Source organism: Carassius auratus, unplaced genomic scaffold (genome assembly GCF_003368295.1).
Source record: "Carassius auratus strain Wakin unplaced genomic scaffold, ASM336829v1 scaf_tig00005328, whole genome shotgun sequence".
Lineage (NCBI taxonomy): Eukaryota > Metazoa > Chordata > Actinopteri > Cypriniformes > Cyprinidae > Carassius > Carassius auratus.
In genome coordinates, this window is record NW_020523650.1 from 516,456 (window position 1) to 533,960 (window position 17,505).

Below are 17,505 nucleotides of genomic sequence, written 5' to 3' on the forward strand. Positions count from 1 at the left end.
AGTCTGTAACAACGAATCCAAAAAAATTTCAGCACGTCTGTATTTTAACATTGATCATAATCAGAAATGTTTCTTGAGCAGTAAATCATCATATTAGAATGATTTCTGAAGATTTGTCACTGAAGACTGGAGTAATGATGCTGAAAATTCAGCTTTGATCAAAGGAATAAATGACATTTTAACATAATATTCACATAGAAAAGAGTTGTTTTGAATTGTAATAGTCACAGTGTTACTATTTTACTGTAATTTGATTCAATAAATGGAGCCGTGGTGAGCATAAGAGATTTTTTATAAAGGCATGAAATATCTTACAGACCCCAAACTCTTGAATGGTTGTGTAAATTACAGTTATGATGTTCCTCCCAGTTAAATTTTATCAAAATGTATTAAATGTTACTCTGGCATATGCAGTCCATTCTATAGAGACTGTGTCTGTTCCCCAAAAACAGACAACAAATAATATGTTTATTAAGGGATCTAGAAAAATTATTTCAGTTTAAACCTACTAGATTAAAAATAGTACTTAATGTACTCCATTGATGAAATAGTAAAAAGTGCACATTGCCTGAAATGAAATGAACAGCAGCTATGCTAATCTTTCTCCCTTTGCCTTCCTGTTTCTGCAAATGTCCATCCCAGGGTTATTAGAAACTGCACATCACAGGACTTACAGGACTTGTGAGGACTTCAGATGATACCAGTACTCAAAAGACCTTAGATGATGGCAACTATAGATGGACATACAAACTACCGCCACTGCAAAAAAGATAATGTTAATTTGAAAGAGCTGTGACACAGTATCAAGGGCTCCCTTATCAGTTCTGCTTTCAGTACTGGAGAGTAAAAGATACATTTTTTTTGTTTGATGTTTTTATTAGTACATATACGTTATCTTGCACATTTTATCTCCCCAACAGATTCTAATTTGAAAGAAGTTTATAATGCATGTTCGCTACTCCCAATTCAGAAGACTGAATCAGCCTGTGTATCTGAATGTTTCTCATACTCGCTCCTCTCTGCCACGTCTGAATTTGGGATTTTCCTTAGCTGTCAGTTATAAACGTCAAAATTAAAAGAAATAAACATTTGAAATATATCAGTCTGTGTGTAATGAATAAATATAATATACAAGTTTCACTTTTTGAATGGAATTAGTGAAATAAATCAACTTTTTGATGATATTCTAATTATATGACCAGCACCTGTATCATTGCTCTTTTGTTGATTTTGATTGCTTCCATTGTCCTCATTTGTAAGTTGCTTTGGATAAAAGTGTCTGCTAAATGTAAATGTAATGTTAATGTGTATTTAACTATATTTATAAATATTTATCTGTATTTTTTATTTTGTAATAATGTAAATGTATTTGTTTTATATCTATACATGCAGTTGTATTCATGTATGTATATTTATTTGTCTAATTTTTATATTTTAATAAAGCAGTTTAGACTACATGAGTGTTTTCTTTATTCTGGATGAATTACATATTCTTTTGTGTCTAGAAAGGGTAAATATGGGCCATATGTAACCCAGAAGTCAGCCACAACTGGGACGGATCTGGGCCACATCTCAGAAATGGCGTGGTTGACATCTGGGCCAGGTGTCGCCCATGCCATTTGTGAGATGCGGCATGGATCTGGTACAGTTGTGGTTGACTTCTGTCTGACATATATATATATCACATATGTATCACATATATATCACATATGTCAGCCAGACTCAGGTTGAGTCATCGCCGTCATTCCGCGCGGTATGTGGGCCAGAAGAATATGGGAGATGTGGGCCAGAACTGGGCCACATGTCATTTGCCATCTGGGAAAGGTCCCTGGTTCGATCCCGGGTTTCGGCAAAAGCTCCCAATCTTTTCCGTTTTTTGAGGCGGGCCAGTGACCAAAAATCACTGGGTTCAAACTTCTCTGTATAACTGCTTCCCCACTGCCACAGAGCTATCTGTTTCCCAGTTGGCCAGAAACCAAGCACTTTCGGTTCCATGGTGTAATGGTCAGCACTCCTACTCTGAATCCAGTGATCCGAGTTCAAATCTCGGTGGGACCTTTTTTGCAACCAATTTGTGCAGGACCATTTCTGAAATACTTTTTGGCAACTTTGAGTCCAAAAAAATTAACTAACGTAGAGACTGTGGCAGCATTGCATCGATGCTCAGTCGGTCTCTTTAGGGCAGTGGTTCTCAAACCTGTCGGGGAGGCACCCATGCCCTGCACATTTTGATTGTCTGCCTTATTAGACACACCCAAATAAGGTCTTGCGGTCTCTATCAATGAGCTGATGATTTGAAACAGGTGTGTTAGATGAGGGAAACATTCTAAATGTGTAGGAAAGGGGTGCCTCCAGGACAGGTTTGAAAATCACTGCTTTAGGGAACTGTGCGTAAAATGGCAATGTTTTGCAACCAATTTGCACAGGACCATGTCTGAAATACTTTTTGGCAGCCGTGAGCCCAAATAAAAAGCTAACGTGGGAGTGTCGCAGCATTGCGTCAATGCTCAGTCGGTCTCTTTGGGGCAATGGTTTTCAAACCTTTCCTGGAGGCAACCCTGTCCTGCACATTCCGAATGTCTCCCTTATTAGACACACCCAAATCAGGTCTTGCAGTCTCTACTAATGAGCTGATGATTTGAAACAGGTGTGTTAGATGAGGGGAAATGCAAAATGTGCAGGGCAGGGATGCCTCCAGGACAGGATTGAAAACCACTGATTTAAGGATGTGTGAATAAAAGGGCAGGAGCCAACTTGGAGAATGCGGGCATCGATCCCGCTACCTCTCGCTTGCGCCTACTGCTTTCCACCGACTGAGCCGAAGTAAGCCCAAAGTAAGCCCACATGAACCAATCGCGTTTCGCCTGTGGCTTACTTTTGACAAATCGCGTTTCGCCTGTGGCTTACTTTTGACAAATCGCGTTTCGCCTGTGGCTTACTTTTGATCAATCGAGTTTCTCTTCCGGGGCTTACTTTCCTCCAATCGCGTTTCTCTCCTGTGGGCTCCTTTTGACCAATCGCCGGTCGTTGTCATTGTCATCTTTGTTAAAGGTAAGGCTATTACTTCATTCATTGAAAACTGGTCATTATTGGTTAATATACAGTGTGTATTTTTTGAAAACGAATCGTGTCAGTATAGCTAGCTAGCATACAGTTCATGCTTTCTTCAGTACCTGTGAACCTGTAACTTTTCACATGATAAATGATCAGATAAGTTAAAGTTATCGACCGTCAGCTAATTAAGCTATGCTACTGTCAACAATGATGTGTGTATTGTCTAAGAAGTCATGGTTTCTGGGTCCTATGAATGAAAATAACGATTAAACTATTTACATTTATATTTGGTTATAACACATAATAACACACACACATTTTGATTGTAAAAATCGTTACCAAATTGTTGTGGAGATATGGAAAAATGCATTTACCAAGAAATAAATTTATATTTTCTAAAATAATATAATAATGACTTTTTTATAAATAAAACATTGAGAGTCTTAACTAAAAACAAACAAAAAAGGCCAAATGTATCCATATGAGCAAAAGTATATGGGAATAGTGCTCATTTTAATTTGGGTAGACCAGAAAGTTAAAAACACTGAAAAATGGCTGAGATTTTAAGAGGTTAAAGCACCTGGTGTAACCCTGGGGTAAGATGACCACTTTTGAAGTATTATATATTTAATGTAATATTTTATAGCCTGGTGTGTGTAGTCATGGTTTAAGATGAAAGCATTGGAAATAAAAGGAAATTTCAGACTTCATACTGACATTACATATTTTATATGTCAGGGATTCCTGTCCTTTGTAGAAAACTCATCTTCAGGACAGTTTATGTCATGGCCAAGTTTATTACCACAGTAATATAGTTTATGCGTAGCTTGTTAAATTATTGTTACACACTTAACATACAGGTGTCTTTCAGATTGCAAAAGATAGTAGTCTTTTTCTGATTTTCATTTCAGAAAATGTATGCATATCCCTCTTTTCAACGCCAATCGGCAACATCAAGCCGACTCCTCATGGCGCCTTCGGCGGAGGCGAAGCGCCTTGAAAATGTGGAGTCTGGAAGGGCCAAACCTAAGAAGGAGGTGCTGTCAGAGGCCAGTACTTTTGTCAGCACGAACGGTGGAGACCCCAGTGACCAGTTTTTAGTACTGGCTCACTGCAAACTTCAGTTTGGGAAGTACCAGGGCCAGAGATTTAGATGGCTCCTGGAAAACTCTCTGGGGTATGCCGTGTATTTGGTGCTCAGCATTTCCACTGAGACAGCGCAGACAACACCCCTGTCACAAAATAAACAACTGTTCCTACAGTACACTTCTCAAATTAGAGAGATGGCAGAAGAAGTGGAAAAGTATCAGAGGAAGCAGGAAATGCAGGCAGAAGCCCGGGCAACTGGAGACCAGGGCTGCTTGATGGTGGAGTTTGGTGACCTCCAGGGCCGCTCCATGAAAGATGTTTATGAGGACCAGAGCAAGGAGGCTCAAGCCCTCATCAGGTACCTCATTAAGGCAGATGCCAGGCCCAAAACCAACATGGCCATTTTCAAGACATATGTCCTGAAAAGACGGGCTTCTGCTGTGGTCACCAGCGTACGTCAGCCTGCACCTCACGCTGCAACCTCCAGTGCTTCTGCAACCACTGCACCTCCACCTGCACCTATCCAAACCTGTGTACAGAAGACCGCAACTGTGAAAGCGCTGTTGGCGCGTGGCAAAAATTTGTCTCCTTCACAGCTGGCGAAAAAACTCACGTCACCAGTTAAACCCTGTGAGTAGGAGTGTGAATATAGAATTTTACCTACAGCATTTCTTCATATATTAATTTATCATTATGGCAAACTTGTCAACTTGCCGTTTCCAGATCCATTATTGCAGTCCACTTTACCTCCTCCAGCAGCAGAACCCCCAGCCAAACATTTGACCCCGATACAGCTTTTCTCTACTGGTAAGTAAGCACCATGTTACATATGTTTGTCTCTGTGTATTGTTCACAATGATAGTTTTAACATTTGTGCTCCAGGCAAGTCCGTTCCCACTGCTGAAGATGACGATGAGGAGCTGGTATTTGCTGCATCACAATGTGAAGCACAGCTAAATACAGGTGTGGCATATGACACAAATGCAAATATTACAAGAATGTTTTGTAAAAACACAATGAGAAGCGTTATTTCTTGGGGGAAAATAATCAACATTTTAAAATATTTTATGTTTACAATACAGAATTATGTCATGTCATGCCTCAAGCGGGATGCTTTCTTGAGTGCACTTCTTCAAAACCGTAAGGATGTCCAAAGGTGTCAGTGTATTTATTTGCGTTTCCGAACTTACCCGTTGTTAGATAATCACTAGATAACTTTTTCACACCGCTTGCTCTTCTCACTCACTCTTCATCTCCCCCTGAGCAGACAGGATGGTGGAGATTCATTGTTCTAATGATTAGAGGAACAGTTTTTCCTTACTCTATCTGTGTGTATGCTTCATGTCCGTGGGCTTCGTTGCTTTACACTTAATTCATCACACCACATTTTCCTTCCTCCATTCCATCTGATCCTCATTCTCAGTCAGCTGCACTGATTCCATTCTCCTTAAATTAATAAAGTGTATGCTGGGTTATGTGCTTCCTTAACACTAGTACCACTTTCTTCACTCTCGTTCCTAAAAATAACATAATAATTATGAATACTTGTCCAAAAATTGTGCTTTGCAGGCTGTTTGTGCGCTGCATTTATGGCATATTACTATCAAATGCAACAGTCATCCTTATTGTTTTTTTTACTATTCACTCAGAGGACTGTGCTGCTCCATCTCCATCAGTGGAAACTGCCAAGGCACCAGCTCCTTCACATCACCGGCCACCAGCTGAGCTTCCAAGTCACTGGAAAGATCAACTTCCACCTTTCCAGCATGAGTGGATCCGGAACACACTGTTTAAGGCCAACCCACGAACCGGCAAGCCAGAACTAGTGTCCCAGCTGAAACTTTGGTGGTATCCTCCTCAGCCCCCTTTAACCCCTTACTAGTAACCCCCCTTTTTTGGCATGGAGACCGAAATTACATACCCAAAATAAAAAGGTTTCTGCTCATGATTCTTTCTGACTAGATACATAATCAACCTTTGTTCACAAAGCTGACACTTTAAAGTTTACTGTTCAGGAATCAGAATCACTCAGACTGTTATGATAATAGAGATATATAAGCTCAAACATAAAAACAAAAATAAAAATATTAAAAACATATGTTTTAAATGTATTTAAAAAAAATGTTGATGTAGGAAATGAGTTTGAAAACACAGTGTAGCTAAGGCCACAAGTCTTCCAAGACTTCATAAAAAATTTCATAATCGAATCTGTAAAACTGTGAATTTTATGAAATATTTTCTAAGGCCATGTCATGTGTGTTTTTAGAGAAGGCTAATCAGATTGATTTATGGCCCTTGTCATCTCTGTAAGATCTCACATGTAAACATGTGTATGTTTCACTGTTGAAAACTGCCCGAATCATGATTGCATTGTTCTCACCAAACGGTTCTTTCACACCTCCGCCAAGTATGACACATTATCCGCATTATTCTTTTATCATTATTCTTTTGTTTTTATTCCACCTTTATTAGCCTTGATTGTGGTTTTTCAGGCTTTACAAAGCAACAAAGCAGCGATCTCACTTCAGTCTCTCTTTGCATTTAGCCCTTATTTATCAAAAGTCTTACTATAAAAATACAACAAAACATTTTCTTACGACCTTAGGTGAATTATTGAGACAAAAATGCATTATGAAGAAGAAAAGCACCTGCTATTAGTAGCATTGGTGCTAACGTTAGCATCAAGCTACATCTGACAATTTATGAAATTATTAGTACACTTTTACTCAAAACTCACTTTAAACCCCGATCGAGTGTTTGTAATAACTTCCTTTAGCGATCAGGGGTGGAATTTGGTCGTTTACTGTTGTAAAAATATGTTATTTGTAGACTTTTTCATCGCTGCACAAGTTAGCATTTCCGATGTACATTTTCGATTTTTTTTATAAAAACGCCCCAGATCTCAAGAAATTCTCATACCAAGCTTTACTATCGTAATCGCGGGTTTATTATTCGGATATTTTGTGTGTACAGAGGTGTTTCAGTGTTGTTTTGGCCAGATAACTACCAGGAAGTGTGCAGGAAGCATGTGACACGATGGGGCGGTGTCCAGATATGAAACTCTAAGATTGACGTTTGAAAGACCCAATCAGAGTCTGAGTCACACACCGCACGAGCTGTGACTACTGCACGCACACAGAGATCGCTGGGAGAGGCTGTTTATCATCTGATCGCGTAAATCCGTGGAAAATGAATAGAAATGACGATTCTGTCTGAAGAAATATGAAGTAAACATCAGTAAATATATCCATATATCTCCGCAGATATGCATCTTTGGTCTGTAAATCCTTATTGACGCTGTTCAGTGAGTCTATGTGAACACAAATAAACCGCTGCTGACGTGACTGAACATGAGTGAGTTGTGAATTTCTATTCAAAATGTGGCATAATAAGGATTTATTATTTTGCACTCCTGACATAAATCACTAAATATCTGTCACTGCAACAATGTTTTATCAAAATATTGGTCAAATATCGAAGCTTGAGTCTTTAAACTTTCCATTGATGCACAGTTTGTCCAGATGAAGTAAGACAGTGATGTTTAATGTGCTGTGAAAGTGAAACTATAATAAACTGGGGCCGTCAGCGATGTTTGCACGCAAAGGGGTTTTAATAAACACTCAGCCCCCTGCCTCACCTGACCTCTTCTTCTGTCGGCCCCTTTTCTTATGGATGCCGCTGAAGATGTGGTTATTTCCTCTCGTCTGTGTTCGCCCAGACTGTGGTAGGCACAGACTAACTGCGGCAGGAATTTACCGTACCGTGCGTAAGGTCTTGGACATCGACGGGTGGTATGACCTTGCCACTGAGTATCTGGAGTGCAAACGCTGCAAAAAGAAATATCCTGCCTGGTCCGAGGACATCCTAGGACAGCTGGATATGGGCCACCGCAGTCAGTTTCCAGCTTTGCTGACATACAGGTAATTCATAATGACAATCATTCATTATTAGGTGCTTTTATGTGGGTTATTTTTTACCAGCTAAAGCATTTGCATGATTATACTGTTGTTTCCTTAGATACTCATGTGACAACCGGGTGCTGAGGATGATGAGGGAGAGGACACTGGGCAACAGTGTGACTCAGCTTTACAGGAAGCTGATGGAACAGCACAGTGAGGCATGGACACAGCGTGTCTTGCAGTACCTGACTGCCTGTGAACCATTCACAAGGTCCTCCCTTGTGCAGCCTCCTGTGTTTGCTGATCCTCCACTTTTACCTGCTTTGCCTAAACCTAAGTGGCTGTTAGCCGTGTATGCCAGGGATGTTCTGGGGCGACTGCACGAGGTCAAGGCCAAATTAACATCTGTCTTTGGCTGTGTTCTCAAGATGGATTCGACAAAAAAGGTATCAAAGCCCTGTTTATATCCAGAAATTTGCCAGATATGGATATGGCACGGATATGGCTCAGATATGGCACATTTTTTTTACTCTTTTATTTTTCCCAATAGGTCACAAAGAAACTTGCCGGTGCTGCTTCAGGAACAGCTGCCTGGTGCACAAATGTCGGAAACGAACACGGCCAGGTCCTTGTCTCTGTGCTGACAGCTGCCGAGGGACATGGACTGGACTCCATGGCAGCTGGTCTGATGAAACGCTACCGAGAGGCAGGAGAGGCAGCCCCAAAAGTGATGTACGTGGACAGGGACTGCTGCAGTCAGTACGGCCAATCGCGGGTGAAGATCATGTTTTTGGAGTGGGATGAGCTTGTAGTGCGCCTCGACATCTGGCACTTCATGCGGCGATTTGCTGCAGGTGTCACGACAGAGGCTCATCCGCTCTATGGGATCTTCATGGCACGTCTGTCCACGTGCATCTTTCAGTGGGATCCAGAGGATGTGGCTGCTCTTCGCTCCGCAAAAGAGGGTGACCTGGCGGCAAAGAAGACTGGCCACATCTCAGAAAAGGCGGTCAGTGCTCGCATTACCCGGAGGGAGTTGGCACTGCACTGCCGGAGGAGGACCAGGGGGGCGGAGGAGACCACCAGATTGATTGGGTCACTGATTGATCAGTTTGACAGTGCGGATGGGAAGGACACCCTGGGAGTTCCTCTGCTGGACCACGAACGGATCCAGCAGATATGGAAGGAACAGCGCAAGCACGTCCAGTGTATCCAAGACCCAGAGGACTTTCCGCTGTACATGAAGACAGGGACACTGAAGAAAGGCGGCGTGGAGCTGTGCTGCTACAGGTGTGCTCGTGGCTCTACCTCCTTGGAGTCATTCCACCTCCACCTGAACCGTTTTATTCCAGGTATTACATGCATATGGATTATTCATTTTTCTGTAGAAAATATAAGCACTGTAACTGCTTCCATCACTTTAAAGTAATGCCGCATTAATAAATGTCACACTCTACATTATACTTTTTAATGTCATAAGCATTGACAAAGCTGTCTTTACTAACAAGTGACAATCATTTTTAATATAGTTACAAAACCCTATTAAATGTAGTATACAAATTACTTCAGAGCACCTTATGTGTAGTACATATATTGTACATATGTGACATATAAAACCCTTTTTTATATATTTTTTGATATTATTTAACTTTTAGGAACCAGTGCCAGCGATGCGCATTTTCAGGCCTATCTCCTTGAGGGCTTGATGCGTTGGAATGATGACCGAATGGAAGACGCCATAAAACGGGCGTCCTCCATTCGGACATATGGCAGTGCCATGAGCGAGGCTGTGGACCGGCTTAGCCGAACAGTCTTTGGGAAGCCCTGGGATGAGCGCTATCGCCCTCCTGGAGCATATACAGGTAAGACATTTAATTATTTCTTTTGCAATATTCTATTAAGTTATTAGAGTATTAGAGCCTCCAATGTACTTGATCAATTATTAAGAACACTTTTTTTATTATTTTATTATTGTAGGTGAATTGCTGGGAATCGAGTACCTTTACAGCCAGACTGGCAAAACACTGACTCCAGTGCTCCAGAACCCAGAGGAGGAAGACCGGCTGGTGGAGGAGGTTGATGATCAGGACCTGCTAGATGAGGGGTTTGAGGAAGAGAGCATGGAGGACATCACAGTTCCAGTGCTGTTTGAGGATGACCCCTGCCTCAGAAACACCCCCTCATCTTTGCCTCTGCCTCAGTCCCCAGCATCACTGGCTGAGCCGTCCACATCATCTGGAGGAGAGGGACAGCATCTCGCCCCTGCCTCTTCAGTGCTGTCACAGCCATCTTTTTGTAAATAACTTTAAAGAGGTGTGTGAACTTGCAAGCACGATGTCAGACACTGTAATATGCTCTGGTCCCCTCCCTGCTTACCGTGGTGACGAGATGCATAGCAGATTGTCATCACTCAATGGCTGGATGTCTAAGTGGTGCCCACAGAATAACATAGGTTATATAGACAATTGGACGAGCTTTTGGGGCAGACCTGACCTGTTTAAAAGAGATGGTCTTCATCCCTCCTGGGGTGGCGCCACTCTTCTGTCTAGAAATATGGCAAATAGTCTTAGTGTTTATACTTGACTAACTGGGGCCCAGGTCAGGAAGCAGACAGACTGGCTAAACCGACCGTCTGCTAGCTGCCTCCCGTCACAGAGGTCAGTTAATTCTCAGCACATAGAGACTCTTTCACCTAGATATCACACTATAGAGACTGTGTCTGTTCCACGAACTAGAAAATACAAAAAACGTCCAAACCAAGTTAAGGTTAACAATTTAATTGAGGTTCAACAAATAAAAAACAAATGCAATATGGATAAACAAATGATAAAGATTGGCTTATTGAATATCAGATCCATTTCTACGAAAACACTTTTTGTAAATAATATGATAACTGATCATAATATAGATGTGCTCTGCTTGACAGAAACCTGGCTAAAACCTGATGATTACATTATTTTAAATGAGTCCACCCCCCAAGATTATTGTTATAAACACGAGCCGCGTCTAAAAGGCAAAGGGGGAGGAGTTGCTTCAATTTATAACAATGTTTTCAGGATTTCTCAGAGGGCAGGCTTCAAGTATAATTCGTTTGAAGTAATTGTGCTTCATATAACATTATCCAGAGAAACCAATGTTAATGATAAATCCCCTGTTATGTTTGTACTGGCTACTGTATACAGGCCACCAGGGCACCATACAGACTTTATTAAAGATTTTGGTGATTTTACATCCGAGTTAGTTCTGGCTGCAGATAAAGTCTTAATAGTTGGTGATTTTAATATCCATGTCGATAATGAAAAAGATGTATTGGGATCAGCATTTATAGACATTCTGAATTCTATTGGTGTTAGACAACACGTTTCAGGACCTACTCATTGTCGAAATCATACTCTAGATTTAATACTGTCACATGGAATTGATGTTGATAGTGTTGAAAAATTATTCAGCCAAGTGATGATATCTCAGATCATTATTTAGTTCTGTGTAAACTTCATATCGCCAAAATTGTAAATTCTACTTCTTGTTACAAGTATCGAAGAACCATCACTTCTACCACAAAAGACTGCTTTTTAAGTTATCTTCCTGATGTATCCGAATTCCTTAGCATATCCAAAACCTCAGAACAACTTGATGATGTAACAGAGACTATGGACTCTCTCTTTTCTAGCACTTTAAATACAGTTGCTCCTTTACGCTTAAGGAAGGTTAAGGAAAACAGTTTGACACCATGGTATAATGAGCATACTCGCACCCTAAAGAGAGCAGCCCGAAAAATGGAGCGCAGCTGGAGGAAAACAAAACTAGAGGTATTTCGTATTGCTTGGCGGGAAAGTAGCATATCCTACAGAAAAGCATTAAAAACTGCTAGATCTGATTACTTTTCTTCTCTTTTAGAAGAAAACAAACATAACCCCAGGTATTTATTCAATACAGTGGCTAAATTAACGAAAAATAAAGCCTCAACAAGTGTTGACATTTCCCAACACCACAGCAGTAATGACTTTATGAACTACTTTACTTCTAAAATCGATACTATTAGAGATAAAATTGCAACCATTCAGCCGTCAGCTACAGTTTCGCATCAGACAGTGCACTATAGACCCCCTGAGGAACAGTTCCACTCATTCTCTACTGTAGGAGAGGAAGAATTGTATAAACTTGTTAAATCATCTAAACTTACAACATGTATGTTAGACCCTATACCATCTAAGCTCTTAAAAGAGGTGCTTCCAGAAGTCATAGGTCCTCTTCTGACTACTATTAATTCCTCATTGTCATTAGGATATGTCCCCAAAACCTTCAAACTGGCTGTTATTAAGCCTCTCATAAAAAAGCCACAACTTGACCCCAGAGAACTAGTTAATTATAGACCAATCTCGAATCTCCCTTTTCTGTCCAAGATACTAGAAAAGGTGGTATCCTCACAATTATATTCCTTCTTAGAGAAAAATGGTATATGTGAGGATTTCCAGTCAGGATTTAGACCGTATCATAGTACTGAGACTGCTCTCCTTAGAGTTACAAATGATCTGCTCTTATCATCTGATCGTGGGTGTATCTCTCTATTAGTTTTATTGGATCTTAGTGCTGCTTTTGACACAATTGACCACAACATTCTTTTGCATAGACTTGAACACTTTGTTGGCATCAGTGGAAGTGCATTAGCATGGTTTAAATCGTACTTATATGACCGCCATCAGTTCGTAGCAGTGAATAAAGATGTATCATATCGATCACAAGTGCAGTATGGAGTACCTCAAGGCTCAGTACTAGGGCCACTACTCTTCACGCTTTATATGTTACCCTTGGGAGATATCATCAGGAAACATGGTGTTAGCTTTCACTGTTATGCTGATGATACGCAGCTCTATATTTCCTCGCAGCCCGGTGAAACACACCAATTTGAAAAACTAATGGAATGCATAGTCGATATAAAAAATTGGATGACGAGTAATTTCTTACTGCTAAATTCAGAAAAAACAGAGGTGTTAATCATAGGGCCTAAAAACTCTACTTGTAATAACCTAGAACACTTTCTAAGACTTGATGGTTGCTCTGTCAATTCTTCGTCATCAGTTAGGAACCTAGGTGTGCTACTTGATCGCAATCTTTCCTTAGAAAGCCACGTTTCTAGCATTTGTAAAACTGCATTTTTCCATCTCAAAAATATATCTAAATTACGGCCTATGCTCTCAATGTCAAATGCAGAAATGTTAATCCATGCATTTATGACTTCAAGGTTAGACTATTGTAATGCTTTATTGGGTGGTTGTTCTGCACGCTTGGTAAACAAACTACAGCTAGTCCAAAATGCAGCAGCAAGAGTTCTTACTAGAACCAGGAAGTATGACCATATTAGCCCGGTCCTGTCCACACTGCACTGGCTCCCTATCAAACATCGTATAGATTTTAAAATATTGCTTATTACTTATAAAGCCCTAAATGGTTTAGAACCTCAGTATTTGAATGAGCTCCTTTTACATTATACTCCTCTACGTCCGCTACGTTCTCAAAACTCAGGCAATTTGATAATACCTAGAATATCAAAATCAACTGCGGGCGGCAGATCCTTTTCCTATTTGGCGCCTAAACTCTGGAATAACCTACCTAACATTGTTCGGGAGGCAGACACACTCGTGCAGTTTAAATCTAGATTAAAGACCCATCTCTTTAACCTGGCATACACATAACATACTAATATGCTTTTAATATCCAAATCCGTTAAAGGATTTTTAGGCTGCATTAATTAGGTAAACTGGAACCGGAACTCTTCACATAATACCGTACTTTCTACATCATTAGAAGAATGGCATCTACGCTAATATTTGTCTGTTTCTCTCTTGTTCCGAGGTCACCGTGGCCACCAGATCCAGTCTGTGTCCAGATCAGAGGGTCACTGCAGTCACCCGGATCCAGTACGTATCCAGACCAGATGGTGGATCAGCACCTAGAAAGGACCTCTACTGCCCTGAAAGACAGCGGAGACCAGGACAACTAGAGCCCCAGATACAGATCCCCTGTAAAGACCTTGTCTCAGAGGAGCACCAGGACAAGACCACAGGAAACAGATGATACTTCTTCACAATCTGACTTTGCTGCAGTCTGGAATTGAACTACTGGTTTCGTCTGGTCAGAGGAGAACTGGCCCCCCAACTGAGCCTGGTTTCTCCCAAGGTTTTTTTCTCCATTCTGTCACCGATGGTGTTTCGGTTCCTTGCCGCTGTCGCCTCTGGCTTGCTTAGTTGGGGTCACTTCATCTACAGCGATATCATTGACTTGATTGCAAATAAATGCACAGACACTATTTAAACTGAACAGAGATGACATAACTGAATTCAATGATGAACTGCCTTTAACTATCATTTTGCATTATTGACACTGTTTTCCAAATTAATGTTGTTCAGTGCTTTGGCGCAATGTATTTTGTTTAAAGCACTATATAAATAAAGGTGATTGATTGATTGATCTGACACTGGAAGCAGTGTCTCCGGCGAGGCTCAGGTACGACACTCTAAGGGCTTTATTTAGTTTCAGTTTTTTTTTTTTTACTTTATTATTATTATTATTATAAGGTTAAAAATAGCTTCTAGAGATTTTTGTTTAGGTTTCTTTGATGAATAGAAAGTTCAGTGTATATTGTAAGATTATAAATGTCTTTATCATCAATTTAATGCGTCCTTGCTAAATAAAAGTATTAATTTCTATAATTTAATAATAAATATATAATGATTTAAATGTTCTGACTCCACACTTTTGAAGGGTATAGTGTATAATATTAAAAAAGCTTTTTATTACAGATAAATTCTTATCTTGGATCCTTCTATTCATCAAAGAATCTTGAACAAAATGTACACAACTGTTTTAAATATTGATAATAATATCAATAAAAAAAGGTTTCTAGAACAACAAATTTCTGAAGATCATGTGACACTGAAGACTGGAGGAATGATGCTGAAAATACAGCTGTGCATCACAGGAATAAATTACACTTTAAACTATATTCAAATAGAAAGCATTTTTATTTTAAATAGTAAAATTATTTCACAATATAATGGCTTTTGCTGTATTTTGAATAAAATAAATGCAGGCTTGTTGAGCAGAATTCTTTAAAAAATGTCAAAAATATTTCTGTTCAAAGGCTTTTGACTGGAAGTGTATATTAACACTAATCTGCATTTACTAGGGAGCAGTCATTGGACCTGATGACATCGCTGGGTGGGACAAGGTCCAGGATCTGGCTGGTTTCCTGGTGGGTCTTCGTGAGGCTCCTTACCTCACCGACCTGCAGGTTACAGAGGCCATCCAGCTGTGGACCGCTCTCCCTGATGTTGATAAACAGCGGGTCAACTATCAGCCTCGACATCAGCCTCAGCTGACACATGGGCGCTTTAAGGCACCGAAGCGGTCCGGAGTCACACCGGGTGTGGAGAGTGTGAAACGGTGTCTAATTGGACATCCTGGGGGTCCAGCACAGTGGCCCAGCACCAGCCGCTTGGTTGAGGCCATTTGTATGAAGCTGTGTGCTTTACACAAGTCACCGACCAAGAAGGCTGGAGTTTCCACCCCCAGGTGGTCTAAAATCCTTTCGGATTACCACCACATCCGAGAGCTGGTGCTTAACAATCAAAGGCTGATGGATGAAACAATGATACAACTGTTTGAGCTGAACCAGAGGACACTCATTCAGTGGTAAGCAAGGCACATTATTTGGTTCCAGTGAACTGAATACTTCTGTACACACACACAAACACACACACACACACACACACACATATATATATATATATATATATATATTTTACAAGTAATTTACTTTCAGGTTTCAACGGCAGCAGAAGAATCAGGAATTGAGTGTCCTCGTCCAGGGACTGACTCCATCTGACCCAATAGATGTGGCTGATGTGCAGCTTCCTCTGCCGAGGGAAAAATTGGATGACGTGCCATCAACATCAGGCCCAAAACATCAATTTATCCTTCCGCCAAATCGAGAAGGACAGGCTCCAATTCTGCGACCGGGTCGCCGGCCCGCTGCTGCCAAAAGGGAGTGCCCTATCGCACCCGTCCCCACAGCAGCAGGAGTTGTGCAGCCCATTTCAGCACCTGGGTCACTGTTAGGCACACTAGTGCTTAACCCAGACATGACTGTGTCAATAGTGATTCCATCTGCTGGTGCTTTGACATCCGGTCCAGGCCCAGCTCCGCCTGCTCCAGTGCCTGCTCCAGTGCCTGCTCCAGTGCCTGCTCCAGTGCCTGCTCAAGTGCCTGCTCCAGTGCCTGCTCCAGTGCCTGCTCCAGTGTCTGCTCCAGTGCCTGCTCCAGTGCCTGCTCAAGTGCCTGCTCCAGTGCCTGCTCCAGTGCCTGCTCCAGTGCCTGCTCAAGTGTCTGCTCCAGTGCCTGCTCCAGCGCCTGCTCCAGCGCCTGCTCCAGCGCCTGCTCCAGTGCCTGCTCCAGTGCCTGCTCCAGTGCCTGCTCCAGTGTCTGCTCCAGTGCCTGCTCCAGTGTCTGCTCCAGTGCCTGCTCCAGTGCCTGCTCCAGTGTCTGCTCCAGTGTCTGCTCCAGTGTCTGCTCCAGTGCCTGCTCCAGTGCCTGCTCCAGTGTCTGCTCCAGTGCCTGCTCCAGTGCCTGCTCAAGTGCCTGCTCCAGTGCCTGCTGCTCCTGTGTCCCGTTACACCCAGAGGAACAGGCGCCGGCGGGCCCTGGAGACGGAAAGCGGAGTCCATAAGAGGAAGTATGTGCGAGGGGTTACTTTTAACACATGCAGCAAATGTGGGCAGCCCAAAACTAAAGAGTTTGGTCATAGCCGATATGGGAATGCCACATTTTGCTCACGCTCCTCTAATGGAAAAACTTTAGATGATTGGTTGGCAGAACAGCGGCAGGCAAAATAAATGACAAACTCCGCCTCCATTGTAAATAATGTGTATATTTTGTATATATTATATGGGCCCACTCTTTTCATATATATTTTTTAATATAAGTAGTACATAATATCTTTCCTGTATATATAAATATTGTTTATATTATATGGGCCCATTCTTTTCATATTTTTTTTTATATTGTGTGTATGTATGTGTGTGTGTTCATTTTAATAAAACATTTTGTATATATTACTTGGGCCCACTCTTTCCTATTGTGCTTTTTATATTCTGTGTATGTACAGTATGTGTTTGTACTAATTTTAATAGAACATTTTTTTGATAAGATAAAAAAAATCTGCTAAATCATATCAATCAAATCATATCCACACACACAAAACATATTTGAAGAAACGTTTTTTATTAATTTTATTTAAACACAAACATTTAAATAATACACACACACAAATCTATGTAATATAAAATCAATCAATTGTGTCATAGATAACAAAATAAAAGTCTCGGTTTATTGCATGCTTAAAAATACACGTCGAGGACATATGACGTCACGGCTCATCCGAGAGAGCACGGGTTCGAATCCAGGC

General features: G+C 41.1%; 3 protein-coding genes across 3 annotated transcripts; all 3 read left to right on the top strand.

The window, feature by feature from the left end:
* Window positions 1-4,022: 4,022 nt before the first annotated feature.
* Window positions 4,023-6,004, top strand: LOC113070835 (uncharacterized). The gene is made up of 5 exons (XM_026244256.1): window positions 4,023-4,773; window positions 4,867-4,950; window positions 5,026-5,106; window positions 5,226-5,283; window positions 5,793-6,004. The coding sequence occupies exons 1-5, from the start codon at window positions 4,023-4,025 to the stop codon at window positions 5,866-5,868; spliced, it is 1,050 nt and encodes a 349-aa protein (XP_026100041.1). The 3' UTR covers window positions 5,869-6,004.
* Window positions 6,005-7,769: 1,765 nt separating this feature from the next.
* Window positions 7,770-10,396, top strand: LOC113070841 (uncharacterized). The gene is made up of 5 exons (XM_026244259.1): window positions 7,770-8,063; window positions 8,161-8,488; window positions 8,593-9,394; window positions 9,698-9,904; window positions 10,020-10,396. Exons 1-5 carry the CDS (start codon window positions 7,816-7,818, stop codon window positions 10,343-10,345), a joined length of 1,911 nt encoding a protein of 636 aa, XP_026100044.1. The 5' UTR covers window positions 7,770-7,815; the 3' UTR covers window positions 10,346-10,396.
* A 4,762-nt stretch (window positions 10,397-15,158) lies between these two features.
* On the top strand, window positions 15,159-16,767 carry LOC113070836 (translation initiation factor IF-2-like). The gene is made up of 4 exons (XM_026244257.1): window positions 15,159-15,183; window positions 15,236-15,734; window positions 15,865-16,339; window positions 16,723-16,767. The coding sequence occupies exons 1-4, from the start codon at window positions 15,159-15,161 to the stop codon at window positions 16,765-16,767; spliced, it is 1,044 nt and encodes a 347-aa protein (XP_026100042.1).
* The last annotated feature ends 738 nt before the right edge of the window (window positions 16,768-17,505 follow it).